Source organism: Liolophura sinensis, chromosome 6 (assembly GCF_032854445.1).
Source record: "Liolophura sinensis isolate JHLJ2023 chromosome 6, CUHK_Ljap_v2, whole genome shotgun sequence".
Classification (NCBI taxonomy): domain Eukaryota; kingdom Metazoa; phylum Mollusca; class Polyplacophora; order Chitonida; family Chitonidae; genus Liolophura; species Liolophura sinensis.
In genome coordinates this window covers 34,463,120-34,480,483 of record NC_088300.1, presented here as the reverse complement: position 1 = coordinate 34,480,483, position 17,364 = coordinate 34,463,120, and the positions used below count along the sequence as shown (strand labels likewise).

The window sequence follows — 17,364 nt, the reverse complement described above, 5'->3', positions numbered from 1 at the left end:
TTTATTTATTTGACTGGTGCTTGATTGGCAAAGGAGCCTGTGGGAAACCTAATACAATCTGCAGGATGCTGCCAGACTTTCCCATATATGGCTGGAGAGGAAGCCAGCCTGAACTGGACTTGAACTCCTGGCCACTTACCATCACAGCCATGTAGGCCCCAGGAAAAGTATGATTATGGTTAAATATTCAGTTTTGAATAAGAGACTGATTTATGAGTCTATGGATTATGGCTAGGTCAAATAAAAAGGAATACAAGTGCTACGATTTAACATGATTTCTCAATCTTCTTCCACACGGCATGGCAAATTCTGACCAAAATTACGTCGTATTTTCTTGGTTGTATAAAAAATACCTCAAACAATTCTCATGAAAGTGATGTTCAGAATAAGGTTTGATTTATTTATTTATTCGATTGTAGTTTTATGCCGTACTCAAGAATATTGCACTTCTACGATGGTGGGAGAAAACTGGACGGAGCCCTGGGTAAACCCACGGGTTCCTTCAGGATAAAGAATATGAAACTCAGTTCTTTAATCTGAGAGTTCCTCGTAGCTATTAAAACTTCATGTACAAGAAGACACCCAAGTGTTATCAAATGTGACAAAAGCTGACACTAACTTTGACTTAATGTTGTGCTTGGCTATACCATCATCTATGATCTGTTGTACATGGACAGCATCTAGGATAGGGAATGGAGGTTGATGAATGCGCGAGTAGGCGCCTTCTGTTGGTCGCGGGACTTTCTGTACATATGGCTGAGGGTTGGGACACTCCTGCAAAATAACACAGACGCACAGCTAAGTTATTCTCGAATTTTTTCCTTTAAATCATTTGTTGACATTCTGGCACACTGGACATTTTAAGAAACATTATTGTGCAGTTCCACGTTTAGCAATAGTTTTCCATAACTTTTCGTTCACCAAATACAATCTTTAAATCTCTTACAATGTTGTGTTTTGCAATACATCAAGCATTCATGTTCTAGCTCATTTGTCATCTATATTATTTTTAAAAAATCACAATACCGCAAAAAATTACATTAGGGATACCGTGCCATGATGAAATTTTTACATCCAACTAAGCAAAGATTCTAAATCTCAATGACACACTCTGCTATCGTAAAAAATATGAATATATCTGGTCTCCAGTCTTCTAGTTTTCATACACTTATCTGAACTGTACATAATTGCCATGGAAACCTACATGCTGATAAAGCTGATTGGCCAACTCTTTGACATGTTCCACCATTTTGTCTTCTGACGTCTGCTCCTCTTTCAGACTGTCTTGCATAGTCGAGTACACCTTAGAAACAATGCACAAATATCAAAGATGATATGTTAGTTACATGTACAGATAAATATTAATGAAAAAACAGTAATATTTTTTTCACAAAATTACAAACATTCATTGTGTTGACAGGTGGTCTACACTTTACTCAAGATCGTTTGATTTGGCGACATATCTAAGTGGTCCTTGACCAATTAGGTTCCATGTTTCGAATCCAGCTACCGGCCCGGATAGCACAGATGGTAGAGTGTCCGCTTCGGGACTGGTAGATCCAGGATCAATCCTTGATCGAGTCACACCTAAGACTTTAAAAAAGGAAGTTATAACTTCCTCGCTTGGCGTTCAGCTTGAAGGGGATAGTGCAACGACTGGTTGACCCGTATCTGTATAATGGCTCGGGCGGGGCGGCTTACTTGGCTTTGGTAAGTCGTCTCAGTGAAGCAGCACTAGATAAAAGAGCGGGGGAAATCCGTCCTGCTACAAGGAGGCACATTACACGTACATACACCCTAAGGATTCCTTTGTTATCATATGACTGAAAAATTGTTGAGTACGACGTTAAACCCCAAGCACTCACTCACTCACGCGAATCCAGCTTGTGCTGTATTTAGTCAGGAGGTTTTTAGGCATATGACCATGCAAATAGCAGTCACTAAATATAAAGCAATATTATTTCCTTGTTCCTATAATTATTATTATTCCCTTACTTCATTGTTCACCAAACTTACTGTCCTGCAAATTAGAACTACAAGGAAACTCTGCAAACTAAAGATTGTAGATCAAAGCAGATTATAAGCCAAAATATGCTCAATCAAACAAAAGTAGGCTTACCTCATCAAATATATCACAGACCCGATAGGGTGGACCACGTTCTGAGACAAAAGTGTTAAAACTCATTCCGTCTAACACTCGTAATGTGAAATCGTCTTCCACCATACCCCGATGCCCCAAGAAGTTCGCCTGAAACATAAAACATGGGTGCTATGAAAAATGTAGGAAGTACAGTTCATCTTAGCATCAGTAGTAACACAATCAAAGGCCTGTGGTTATTGTAAATCTATACAGTAAATGTGACAGAATTTATTCCTGATTCCTTAAATCATGACAGTATCTGTAACATTTATTACAAGATTAAAAGTCTAAAATTTGATTTCAACTTCATGCTGACAATATTGTCTCACAATTCCTCAATGAGTCAAATGGGCACAAAACTGTGTAACAGTGATGAAAATAACTTCTTCTTGAGTTTTATTACCTTATGAAATGTGATAAATGGTTCTGGATGAATTCTGATGATGGTGAGACAAGAGCGGTACCCCTGAAACAGCTCGGCAAACAACCGCAGAAAAATAGCACGGATTTCCTTATCCTGTAACAGAATTTCGGGGCACTGTTAAGTTGTTACACATACATGTACAAACTATCATGTGATAACTATCACCATGGTAAGACTGAAATACAGTCAACGTGGCATTGAGCAAAACTTATTCATATCATAACCTGACAGACCGCTGGAAACTGTGTCATTAAACACTTTCATTTCAATTCAAGGAGCCTCTCACCAATGCGGTCACTGTGAGTTCAAGTTCAAGTTCACTTCAAGCTGGCTTCCTCTCTGGCCGTAAGTGGTATGGTCAGCCAGACCCTGGGGATGGTCGTGGGTTCCAACCCCGTTCCCTCCCCCCCTCCCAAGCTGAGCCCGGTTTCCTACCACCATAATGCTGGCTGCCGTTGTATAAGTGAATTATTCTTCAGTATGGCGTAAACACCAGTCAAATTAATAAATAAATAAATCCTTTCAATTCAAAGAACTTTCCTCACAGGCTTACATGTATGGTTTCTTAACAGAGGCAACCTTCACAGTATGAGCTTCGCTGATATCATACGCATGTCAAAAGGTGTTTATTATATGTTGGAATATCTCCATTATGTACAACAGTGAAGGATTATGTAGTCTATCACAAAGAATTATATGGATAGAATTCTGTAAATAATGAAAATAAATTAGACAAATGACAGATTCTCACATGGTGGCTAGTGGAATTTCTAACACTTAGTGATGGGGAACGTTTCCTGTTCTAGCAGATAGTGTGTTACTTCTATCTACAGGTAATGCTATGCATATATTAAAATCATCCAGCTAATCTTCAGTTGCACAAATTACCCTGACAACAGCTGAGGAAGTCTTCTTGGGTGAGGTGGGGAAAGCAAAGTCAGCAGCCAGCAGGTCAGGGTTTAATATCTGAAACACGAATGATATTAAGAGTCATCATTATTTCCAGTTGATTACTTACTGATAATTCAGAAAAGAAAGTATTATCTCAAGTTGATTACTTACTAATAATTCATACATGAGAATAACATTATCTGATTAAAAATCTGGGGTGGCATTACTTTTTGTAAAAAAACAAGCCCTGAAATCCAAGTATACTCCATGCTAGCTTAGTTAAAGTACATTTAGCACTTCAGCATTATTTGGAGGCTTTAAGTTTGGGGCAAAAAGTTTGAAATTTACGAAAACTCATAAACCTAATGTAATCACTATAGTGAAGTTACAGTACGTCTTGCATTTCCCCATGACTGTCATGCACATTTTGGCTGATTTTGAGAGTTTTACGTTTCCTTGGATAATACCATACCAGAGAAACGTCATTTTCAGCACCAAAAGTAGTATTTTATGACATTAGTTTGAATGTAAAACTTTTTGGGTGAAATTTTGATCATTTATTGTTAATGTACATGACATAACAATCCAGAATCGGCTGTAAACAATGAGAGATGTACCTGATTGAGGGCTTGAACAGCCTTCTTGAGGATGGAGTCTGGAATTTGCACCAATGAGACACATTCAGGGATCTGTATGCTACCCCCATCCAGGTCCACCTGAATTACGTCCAGCTGAAGACAAACAACACAAGAAAACATCTGAATAAATATGCAAAGATGTAATTGACAGTTATGCCCCTTGAAAAGGTCACTCTTCGATCAATGAAGATGTAGTTATCACCTCAAATCACTCATTTACTGAATGTGTAGCTATGATCTTCACACATACATTTATATGTTTATTTGATTGTTGTATGCTGTACTCAAGAATATTTCATTTGCAAACATGTCATGGTAACCAAGTTAATAAATGGACAAAACCAGGCAGCACCTCGGAAAATGACAGATGACAATGAACCATTGAGAACTGGACTTTAATCTATGACCTCACTGGTTAAAGGTCTGTCAGACTTCCAGCATAAGTCACTAGTCTATTAAAGACTGCTTGGTAAGAGGTCTAGGTGTATAATGTCAATTTGATGGGTGATAGCTTTGTATATCCAAACATGCATAATAAATGTTTGTAAGGTATATGCTTTACTGACTGTGTTTGCCTCTAAATTAGAAATGATATATGTTGCTTTCCCTTTTTTACCCATTATGGCGAGAAAAAACAAAAAAACAAAACAAAACATAAAGCATACCAAAAAAAAAAAAAGCAAAGCCCAGACCTAAACAGTTCTTTCAATGTAAAATCTTTACCTACACATATGGCCTCTATCTACAAATTATTACCAAAACAGTAATGAAAGTATTAGTACACAAGTCACAGCAACTGTGACACATATGTGTGCGATTCTTCATGCTAATGTGAGCCTACAAATGCATTATTACCATTAATTTAAGCACAAAACTTAACATAAAGCAAAACCACTACAAAGTTTGCTGACAAAATTAAGATGACAAAGTGAATCCTGGCAAACCTAACCAGCCCAAACACATTACACATTGAAGAGGCTATACACTGAAGAGTTCAAACGATCAGATTTTAAAGTTACATGTATCTAAAATGTTCCAAAAATATGCCCTCTAAAAAAAAAACCTTACACACCTTTGTTTACATTTAATAAGTCAAAGTGACAATAGCATGAAGGCATAAAAAGTAATGGGATATGAGATAAAATTTAGCAAAATCAGGCATTTTTTGTTTTTCCCAAATAAAATCTTGAAGAAAATATCAAGAATGGTGACTTTAACTAAAATTACTACAACTACTGGGGGAGGGATGGGGACAGTGCACAAACTACATTCAAGATATAAAAAAATCTTGTAATTTCAAAGCAAAGAAATTAAAAAACAGCTGCTGTTATTTTCTTGTATAATAAAATCACTAACCACAGAGAGCAACTAAATACTTACAACACCATTTGAAAAAAACTGCCAATATATAATTTAACACACACAATTAGAGAAAGACACAATTAAAGACCGAATCACAAATCAAGCGATCTTCAAAACCAAAGAACACGCATAATATAAAGGGTACAACAACAACAACAACTACACTTCAAACTTTTAGTTCTCATCTTGCCAAATGCTTGAAACTTCAAACAGAGGCTCAGTCACTCCATTTTTTTTCTTTTTTTGGCTTCTCCAATAATGAAGAATATCAGCAAAATAAATTTTGACTGATAAAATATGTGTTTCCCATCAACACCAACATACAAATGTTCCTGTCTGAAAGATTTATTTTATTATTCAGATATAGAGTTTCTATCAATCTTCCACCTTTCCAAATACAACATGTGCAATTGACCAAAAAAAAAAAGAAAAATTTATGCCTCGTAAATTAAAACGATATAACTTAGACCAGAAAACTGATTGCAGGTCAAACCAGTCTAAACCGCAATATTACCGGTACATTCCCAAAATTCAGCTAAACTGTATATTGATTTGTCAGCATGACCTGTGTCTAAACTAGTCCTTGTGTAACAAAACTTTGTTACTACGAATCTGACAAGATGACACATGTCCATTGTTTGATTTGATTCACTTCATGCCCATGCATGTTAATATCAATATGTACAGGCTTGTTTGATTGATGTGGAAAGTTTCTCACCAGATCTTGGCATTTCTCGGCCAGGGAGGAATGAATGCCTACAATGAAGGGGGTTGGGGTACTCAGCACCTCCAGCAGGCTGTATGGCAATATTGGGATATACACATAGCTGCAAAACAATAACAAACAAATTTAAACAAATATAAATTGAGAATAAATTTGAGGGACAAGAAAAGTATGTTTTACCCCACACACTATTTCGGTCTTGTAAGATGTTTTGACCCAAATGGGGTGTTAGTCTTGCACGTTCTGAACCTTTGTGGCTTTTGACATCTTTTATGTTCTGCTCTTGGGATCATTTCGGGCTATCATTAAATACATTTTGAAATGTTTTTGAAAAACACTTTACACAACTGTGACAACTGTATATTACTTTTTTTTTATATCAATAATTAACTTAAGCCCATAAAAAAGTTGTACATGCATAAAATTTCTGGAGTCAGTCATTCGTATGTCTTGGGGTATTAAACCAGTCTTTGATATATACATACATGTACAACATATAATAAGTTTGTTTTCAAAATGTGCTATTGTGTATTGTTTAAATATTATTTATTTTCCATGTACATAAGGATGCTTGCTTAAGTGACTGACCTGTACTTGAGAGGGTACATGAGTGCTAGCAGGGCCTGAGAGGCATCGGTCAGCCTTGTGTAACTTTGAGAGTAAAACAGGATCTTATGGTCTGTGAGTGCTGCGCAGAACAGGCTGATGGCATTGTGGATTCCTGAAACAGACATAAACAGCATGGTTCTTACTTTCACTTTCAAACATTGGCTCCTGTTGTCAATACTTTGGTATCCTTTCAAAGTTTTGTCACTGACTTATTGTACACTGTACTTACTGGGAAAAGTCTGGAAAACTGTACTTTTGAAAAAAAAAATCCGAAAATTTTGCTGAAAATTCATAAAAAAAAAAAGAAAAAAAGAAAAAAGTTCTCATGGTGAAGCCATGTGGCAGGTTTCAATTCAATATGATGAACCATTTCGAAAATAGAATCCCCTCAGGGACTGGCAGGGAAACAAGTAATAAAAGGAAATATCTGGATGCATATTGTAAACCACGGCCTTTCATTAAGTAAAAAGCACATTTCTTTTTCAATATTATCTTCTCACCCCTCCTGTTAACTTGAATTGTATGATGGCATATCTTGGCATATTCCCACTGACATTCAGTACTCCTAAGCTAAGTTCATGAATCAAAATTGCAAGGAAAAAATCTGTACCCGGGTAATTCCATAACATCTATATCGTTAGTCTGTAACAATAATTACTGAAAACGCACAAGTGCTGAATGTACAGTAAGTAATGGATGGTACTCATGGAACTTTGAACTCTGACATGGTGATGCATGTATTAATCAATTCATTATTATTATAGCACAGCAATGAACTACTCACATGTGAACCGATATAAAAAGAACAACTTAACACAATACAAATATACATACTACTAGTGTATTACTTACATGAGCATATCTGACACAAATATGTCAGGTAGTTTGCATAATTACTGGAATATGGCCAGACTGGCCTTGCACCAATTCTTTCATCTTGTCATGTAATTACCATACTTATGAGTACATAGTACTTCATAAATATGCAAACATGCTATGTACATGGCAAAGGAGTGGGTCACATACTAAATTACACCTTAGTTAATTAGTTAATATATGCAAACAAAAGCTGTAATCTTCAAATTCATAGCTTCCAATACCTTCTTTCCTCCTACATGCACTTCAACAACTCTTTTTTTTAATGCACATCTTGGAACATACAAGTAGTTAGCAGCATAAATAGCCAGAAGGAGCTAAAAATGCAATGTTAAGAATTTCTCAACACAGTCCTCCAATTAACATCCAAATGTGAAGTTGCTTCTAAGCGGGATTACAACACCAAATTTTCCCCTGATGACAATCCACAATTTCCCTTTTAGAGGTTTGAGATTCCATGAAATTCAAATTTCAGTTTTTAAGACTTTCAAGGTTTCTAAGGCGCATGGAACTTGTACATGTACTTTGCCAGGGGTAAACATGTCACAACTTCTAAATGTCATTACAAAAGAGACACATACACGACTGGGTGTCCTTATGTCCATTAGTTCCATGAATGTCATACGTAACAACTTCTCTGAGAATCCAGGATTTTCTTTATTAAATACAAAACCTTGATAACCCAGGTATTTGTGAAGTAAACAAAAAGCGTCACAATGAACAATAACTTTCCTTCTGTAGGCAGATTTGCATGAACCTGTGAACCTTATCAAAGATTTCAATGTCTTTTTTTAAAGATAAACACTGACTTTTTGCCCTTATTAGAATATAACCTGAGCTATTAAAAGAAAAAGTGAACTAGATATTGACATGTTTTTTTTTCAAATCTTTCTTTGAAACAATGAGCAAAATATATATATATATATATATATATATATATATATATATATATATATATAACACCCAATTTACATATTACACACATTTTTAAACACGGTACCCAACACCTCATGTGTCTTAGCAATTGAAAGTCAAGCATTTTAACAACTTCACCAAGACCCGTCCCACAATTTAAATGTAATGCATGAAATTACAGGTGACATTCCTGTTTTCATGTTCTCAACATGAGGTCATGTTTTCATATTACACTTACTGCATGTATAGCATAGATTTACGTGTGATAAATTATTAGATATCTACACATACACTTTTCAAGCTGATATTGATTGTGACAGGCATAAACCCACTGATCCATGAACAAAACACAAAAAGACTTCACTGAATAAAAACATAAATGACAAATCTGATAAGATTAAATATTATCAAGAATGGCACGACATAAAACCCTGCATGCTTTTCATTAATTTGTCCAACAATCGGGATAAATCTTCCGTTTTGTCACTATTTTTGTGTGTAAATGAATTTCTACTCCGACAAATTCAACATTAATTCCAATGTATCATTTAAAACATGAGTTTTATCCAGTTTGACACTCAATCTTTATGTTTCCACAAATTCCAGACAGAAGGGCAGATACATGCATAAAGTCATGAAGTCCCTCCCACAAACGAAAAGCATAAAAGGCAGACATGCATGTATTTATATTTTCACTTTTGTAATCTGACTATAAACAAAGAAATCTGATAGTATCTATTTATCTACATGTATGTATAAAGCATGTGTATGTATGTGTTCAATTTTCTCTAATACCGTTCATCAAAACGACTTGAGCTCAAGACAAAAACCAAGAACACCGCTTGTCTATAACATATTTCCTTCCATTTTCATCAGCACACAGTACAGGCAATCCCATGTAGCATAAAACAAAACCCAAAGAAGCTAAAAAAGTACAATGTGTTACATGTACAAGAATTCACAGCTTTAATTTAACAAAGAATTTCTCCACAGAAGTCCTCCAGTTAACATGCAAATGTGAAGTTGCATCCAAGAGGGATTTCAACACCAAATTTTCCTCTGATGACAATCCACAATGTCCCTGATCATAAATAACTTTCATAGTCATGGTTCTCTTTTCAGTAGTTTAAGATCCCATCATCATAAATGTCATACATAGTAGACCACAGAAAACACACAAATCAATGTGGATAATCTACACAGGCTCTGTCTAATATAGATCCTACTTAAAGATTACTATGTCTAAAAATAAAAGACTTAGCATCACTGAGGTCATTTGTCAAAATCCCTCACTATGCTGTCTTTATTTTTCTTGTCAATCACACACACACAAAGCCAGCAGCTGTTAGCTACATGGTGTACTAGAACCCCAGAGACCTGGTGTTCACTCTAACTGTTACAATGAACCAGACAGCCAGATTCCAGCAGTGATTACTGATCCACACATATGTTACCTGGTATTCTTACTGGGCATTTATAGCCCCAGAGATGTTCTGACTCAGAAATAGATGGGTTTGTATGGCATCGACCCACAAACACTGCTATAAAGGTACTAAATAGAGACGCAGCTGCAAAACCAATCCTTATGGTGACTCACTAGTGGAGGCAGAAGTCAATATGAAAGCCTATTAACCTTTCATAATTAAGCTACTGTGATATATTACCTGGATGACTGATACCAAACATGTAGATGTATGTTACTGTATTAATTAGAAAAGAAGGCATCAATTAATTTGTTTAATCTTTTGTTTAAAAATCGCTTTTTTATTCTCTTTTAATAGAATTGACATCATTAACAAAATGTGTTGAACACAACTGCTGTGATAACAGGTATGCACATACCTGCTGTGATATCTCAGGTACACATATACCTGCTGTGATATCTCAGGTATGCATATACATGCTGTGATAATAGGTACACGTCTGCTGTGATATCAGGTATGCACATACCTGCTGTTATATCTCAGGTACGCATATACCTGCTGTGATATCAGGTATGTATATACCTGCTGTGATATCAGGTATGTATATACCTGTTGTGATATCTCAGGTATGAATATGCCTCCTGTGAGATCTCAGGTATGCATATACCTGTTGTCATATCGGGTATGAATATACCTGCTGTGATATCTGGTATGCATTTACCTGCTGTGATACAACGTATGAATATACCCTCTGTGATATCAGGTATGTATATACCTGCTGTGATACCTTAGGTATGCATATACCTGGTGTGATATCAGGTATGCATATACCTGCTGTGATACCTTAGGTATGCATATACCTGGTGTGATATCAGGTATGCATATACCTGCTGGGATATCTTAGGTATGCATATACCCGCTGTGATATCAGGTATGCATATACCTGCTGTGCATATACCTGCTGTGATATCAGGTATGCATATACCTGCTGTGATATCAGATATGCATATACTTTAATTCTTCCTTAAACCTTTTCAACGACTTTTGTAACCAATATTTTGAAACTTTCTGAGAGAACTATGGGTTGTAGAGAAATAATTTTATGGAGCTTGACACAAACAAGTCATTTTTTTTCATTTTCATAATAAATGTATGCGTAAATTCCACTGAAAAAAGGGCTTTAGAGGTTGAAAATGTTGAAGATTTACAGTACATGTACCAACTTTGAAATCAGGTAAGCATTTACCTTCTGTGATATTTGATCAAAACCTTTCCAAAAATATTGAAAAAAAACCCCAAAGAACAATATGTTTTTACTGTTAAATCAAACCAGTAACATATGTTCTTACTTTTACATCTTTGCAAGTAATATTAAAACGTAAAATGCTGGCAACATCAGTTTTTCACGAATGATTTTAATGTCAGCTTGCATGAATGAAACAGAATGACAGAATACATAAAGGTTAACCCTGAACCTTTCCAGCTGTGATCCAGCCAGTGCCTGAAATACCTCAGGCACAGGACAATTTTTATTGCTCTAGACCTCTCCTCATAAAAATGTCTGCGAATCACAGATAAAACTTGGGGCGTTGCCAAGTCGGCACAAAGCTAATAATAAAATAACAGTAACTGTATACACAAAAAGCATTGCCCTGAATGATATCTGAAGTCAGCCACAAACACAGAAGAATGCAAATGTAAATTTCCATATTGACAGCATGAACCCAACAACCTGTTTCTCTAAAAAAAATAATGAGAAAAAATCTTCCAAAAATAGTAAAATCAATTGTAATTTTGTTACTGGGTTGAAAATAATGGTTGAATATTTTATCGATTTTGTTCATCAAATTAGTCTGGTTGTGTTCTCTTTTCTTTGTCAATAAAAGACCACATCCCAAATGGGGCACCTCAATCTATGTCCTTCGGTGCTTTAAACTTAACTCAGCAAATGACTGGTGCAAACTAATGTACATACTACATCCAAGCAATATTGATCTCCCTTCATACCTGGTGTACATGCCTCGTCATAAAACTTTCCTTTTATTTATTACCCTTATCAAAGCAGGTTATTTTTTTGTCAACATTTATTTGTCTGTTTGCGACTTCATGGAAAAACTTATCTGGATAACGTTTTGTGCACAGTTTGGCAGTGGGCTAACGATTGTTCAGCTAGAACAGCAGTACAGATATACTGTCCCTATGTCTGTAATTGGGAATTTATCCATCTTTCTGGGGCAGAGGTTTGCACTCTGAAGAAAGCTTAAAAAAGATCAATCTTGTTTTTGTCAATCAAAATTGACTTGTTTGTCCCCCCCTCCATACATTGTACCTACATGGTGTTGCACCATACTGAGTTTGTAACTTACCTAACTGTTGGAAAAGCAGAGCCACAGACGTGTGGGTGGAGGGGATACTGGAGTTAAGAGGGGGTTGTAGAGCCTGACGGTCACCCGCCCCTATAGAGAACCTCACCTGAGGGCCACCTGGGGGAAAGATAAAAAAACAGACTACACCATTTTAATCCCTTTTGACATATATATATATATATATATATATATATACTTTAACACTTCACTTATTTATTTTATTTGATGCCTTACTCAAGAATATTTCACTTATACAACCGCGCCCAGCATTATGGTAGGAGGAAACGGGCGTAGCCGGGAAGAAACCCACAACCATCCGCAGGCTGCTGGAAGATCTTCCCACTTACGGCTGGAGAGGAAGCCAGCATGAGTTGGACTTGAACTCACAGTGACCACACTGGTGAGAGGCTCCTTGGTCATTATGCAGTGCTAGAGCGCTAACAAACTGAGCCATGGAGGCCGCCTACTTAAGTAAGTATTATAAATTCTCACATCTTCCACGAATTATTTTATTATTTTAAAGTATCTAATTCATATCTATTGAGATTTTTTATACATAAAAGGGACTTAAATCTTTTGAAGACCAAGTACTAGGTATGTTTTTACATGTACTCCTTTTGACTTTCAATTATGGGAGACACTTACTGCAATACCAGCAGTTTGTATCAGAGTTATCTGCCCTTACCTGGAGGGGGGACTTGCACACAGCCCAGTATATTGCCTACAAGGGTTTCCAGCTGCACTTGCATATTCTCTATATACACTGAATAAATAATGCCTAGGCAATGCTGCAAAAACACATAAAAGAGAAAGTTTAAATAATTTGTTCTAAGGAACAAGCTGTTATCTGACAGAAAATAACAAGTTACGTAGATACAGAACTGGTTGTGGGAACTCATACTGATGGTGTTCAATCAAGGATACAGCAAAAAAAAGCCAACAAATAAAGCCAACCAATGGATAATTTATGTATTTCATTACATTTATATTGAAGATAAAATACACATGCAAGTACATATGTACTGGTACATATATTTTTACTATGCACTAGTACACATATTGTCCATAATTGGGACAACTCAACATGTATTGGTTACCATGCATGTGAATATAGCTACGCAAAACCATTACATTTGGTAAATTTGATCAAAATATTTACTTAAATAAATGCTTTACAAACAGAGGTTCAAACCTATAACATACATGTACACAAATGTGCCAATGAATCTACATTTTATACAATGAGCAGGTATCAACACAAATTATTGATTATTAACACGATTTTGCCACATGGCACCTAATTTCATTTATTATTGCAGGCAATGTACTCAAATGTGCTATATAGTAGACAGTGACTAAAAACTTGTAACCCTCTATCATTAACTAGAGTCTTGTGGTAACTCCAACAAAAGATACAAGGTGTTGCACGATTCAATATTTCAGTTTTACTTAAACCTTTCTCAAGAAATTCTTGAAAATGGTTTAAATAAAATCAAAATATTGAATCCTGCATCACCTTGTGTATTTTGCTGGGGTTACCACAATACTCTATTTTGTGAAGCTTATCAGTGGAAATGGAAATATCTATCTTTAATACACAAATTATTGAAGTGATATGCCAACAGTGATTGCAAAATAAGCACACTATTAGCCAAAACCCTGATGAAATATCTGTGCACACAGCAGTGTTGCTGAAATACCCTTGGCTGGACAAGGGTTAATACTTCATAGCATTTGTTACAGGGAAACATGATTGATTATGGGGGGGTTGATAAATAAGCTTCCTCTTCTTTGAACACTTGCATGCAGATAATGGCTTTTGTTTTGAATCATTCAATGATGTGATGATTCCTAGTAACCACAGCAATTCATAGAACTATTCATCAATATTGATTATTCATGAAGGCTCTTGCTTTGCTAGGACCTATGTAAATGATGAGCTACTTTTATTGATCTCACATCAATAAAACTCCCATTTAACTCGCGTAAAATCCCTGTACAAAGTTACTTTATATATGATCCAGCATATTTCTGCCCTGAGCCCATAACTCCATCATATCTACCTGAAACTTTATCAAAAAAAAAAAATAAAATAACCCCCTCCCCCACCCACCGGGCTCTGCTCGGTTTCTTCCCATTATAATGTTGGCTGCCATTATATATGTGAAATATTCTTGAGTACTGCATAAAACAGCAATCAAATAAATAAATAAATACTGAAAAAAATTATTTCAACTTTAAAGAAGAAATCTTGGTATGTATGTATGTTGTGTGTCCTTCACTTTTCATCACAAGCATTCATCCAATTAACTTGACACATAATTATTGGGTGTATTCCTGATGAAGAGCAATATTGAGTACTGGTAATAAAAAAAAATGTGCATGCAAAATTAGGCAATTCTCATGTCATAAATATGATGTTTAAGTATATTTTTCTAAGCTGCAGAATGAATAATATATAAAGTTGAGGCATGCCATTTACACTGTATAGCAGACACGACTTATTTTCAATTCATTAAACACCTTAAAAACCTGTTCCTTTAACAGAACCCTTCTGAGATTCCGTAACCCAGTCTAATGAGTGTTGGGAGATAAGAAAAGACAACCAACAGAAGCTTAAGTCAAACATTCCATTGAGCAGGCTACCCCAGGTCAGTATTGCTGACATTTCACCTAGTTGTGATTGCTCCAGGTTTACACCTCACAGGTATGACTGGTATCTTGTACCAGGTGGGGAACAACAGTTCCTCCAGGAACACTGGCATTCTCCATCTGACAGACAGATAATGTAGACTCTTGATCCCTGCTTGATGCTCAATGCTTGAAACTGTTTTTTCAGTGTCCTGACATCTTGATACACGTACGTGTATAGTATACTCAATATAATTCTATCAATTCTGAATTTTCCACTATGTCTTGATTTTCAATGAATGATTATAGCTTAATGTCACATCAGCAGTATGTCAGCCATATTGTGGCGAACTTGGTATTGTACTGTAATAATTCACCTCTGGAGTTCTTTAAACTTATAATTTTTGTCCTCTCTCTTTCTTACACAGATAGTAAAAGAAAAGGGAATAAAGCAGATGTCCATTAATACTAATCACCAATGCAACAATAAGTCTTCAATGGATATTGGTTATAGGCCAGTGTGTTGCCAGCATGAAACATAATTGTGAACCTGAACACAATTTATCTGAAAATTTGCCACAAATTCCTTCATGATTCATCAGTTTCCATGGTAGTTTTCTATAGTTTCACCAAATACACATTCCAATCCATTTCCAGTTTATGTACACTGAAATACTAAAATAAGAGTCACACTGTCTCACTTTTCAGATGGACACTTTTACCCCATTCACAATGGCAAAGTTAAGCTGGTTTAACTTGTGAAAGTGGCTTTGAGCAAGTTTCACGTCGCCCGTGTGAATGCAACATGGCGGCATTTAATCCAGTTTGTTTGCCCCAGCCAGCAGTGTGGCTTTCAACACTGGCATTCTCCATTCTTAAATGTGACCGTATGAACAGTTAAATCCTTGAACTGGCTTAAAACCAGCTCGGCCACATGGTAATGTGAACGCACACATTTTTACAACTGGCTTTGATTTAAACCTGTTCAGATTTGGCCGTGTGAACAGGGTATCTGCTTTTATGTGACATCATTTATTCAGAAAATATGTGAACAAGTGTCAAAAACTGACCTCAGACAGAAGCCTAGTCTTTTAATCAAGCTATCCAATACCCAAGAAAAGCAACTTCCTGTCGTTATTATTAACAAGTGCATATTGTTCGGCTCCGGATTTTGGAGGCAGACATCTGTGCAACTCAATACCGTGAATGTACTATATCTTATTGTACAAGTGGGTATTAAGGCATATGGCAGCCATACCATCTTGGGCTTGCACCGACACATGCTTCAAATAAATGCTTTCATTCACCTAATGAATTGCACTTTTAATCTAAATGGCTCACGGAGACTTGATTTCATTGATAAAGTCTACCAGTACCATGACTGTCACCACAAAGTCTGCCCACAATAGTTCAAGCCCCGTGATCAGGACACGTATCTTTGACTTCAGTCAAAATTTCTAACCTCTTCAAGATTGTTATTTCTTATGTAACAAGGTCAAAATATTGCATGGCAATGTAAGTTCTTGGTTAGTTATTGCACAATGAATTTCAGCTCATACAACAGAAAAGAACATACCAAATTCAAAGACTGAAGTTTTAACTTAAGTCTAAAACTGCTAAGGGATCCCGGGAACATATATGCAAGAAGGACAAGATGCTGCAATTCCACTTTTGCTGTCAAGGACAACAGTGAACTGCTGATGTCAGTGCCGATCCTGAATGGAAGGTTATGAAGAACAACATCATTTTGGCATTTTTTTGGCCATAACATATAATAAAAACATGAAAATAAGTCCAAAAACTCACAAATTTTTGTCTGCATATTCTCACGATTGCATTAGAATTTGGCTCGCTACAATAGACCTAATATGGACTTACACACTTCATTCAGAAGTCATTACCACGAACACTGAAATATTCCGAAGTTAAAAAAATGTTCTTCAAAACTAATTATCACAAGAGTTATTCCTAAAACCAGTCTAATTAAAGAGACTAGGCTGGAGATCTGGGGCAAAAATCCATCACATTTTCTGTATTCACCAAGAATAGCTCAAACTGTTGCCTTTCAGTAAAATATCAGATTCATACCTGTGCTATTTTTAGTGTTAAAATGTAGTGAATGAGAGAGTTTAATGTGAACTTTGTTACTGATTTTCACGGTAACACAGGCTAAGACAGGCTTATATTTTGTAAAAGATTTTTACTTGTACTATTGTAATAAGGCTGTAGTTAAGATTTGGCTTCCTGTCTTTTTGGCAACACTGATGTGTTAGGTTTAAAGGCTTTCAGTTTGGGAAAGAAATTCATCATTAGTAATTCATATTAGGTAGGGATATTGCATATGTTTGTATTAACTTGTACTTT

At 35.9% G+C, this 17,364-nt stretch overlaps 1 protein-coding gene across 1 annotated transcript in view; it reads right to left on the bottom strand.

Moving 5' to 3' along the window:
• LOC135467907 (myotubularin-related protein 13-like) overlaps positions 1 to 17,364 on the bottom strand; it is a 102,845-nt gene that overhangs the window by 41,967 nt on the left and 43,514 nt on the right. Inside the window, 10 exon segments of the mRNA XM_064745830.1 lie at positions 620 to 774; positions 1,205 to 1,303; positions 2,120 to 2,248; positions 2,544 to 2,657; positions 3,453 to 3,530; positions 4,073 to 4,186; positions 6,174 to 6,282; positions 6,768 to 6,900; positions 12,370 to 12,486; positions 13,055 to 13,157. Of these exon segments, the coding sequence (XP_064601900.1) occupies positions 620 to 774; positions 1,205 to 1,303; positions 2,120 to 2,248; positions 2,544 to 2,657; positions 3,453 to 3,530; positions 4,073 to 4,186; positions 6,174 to 6,282; positions 6,768 to 6,900; positions 12,370 to 12,486; positions 13,055 to 13,157 (1,151 nt within the window).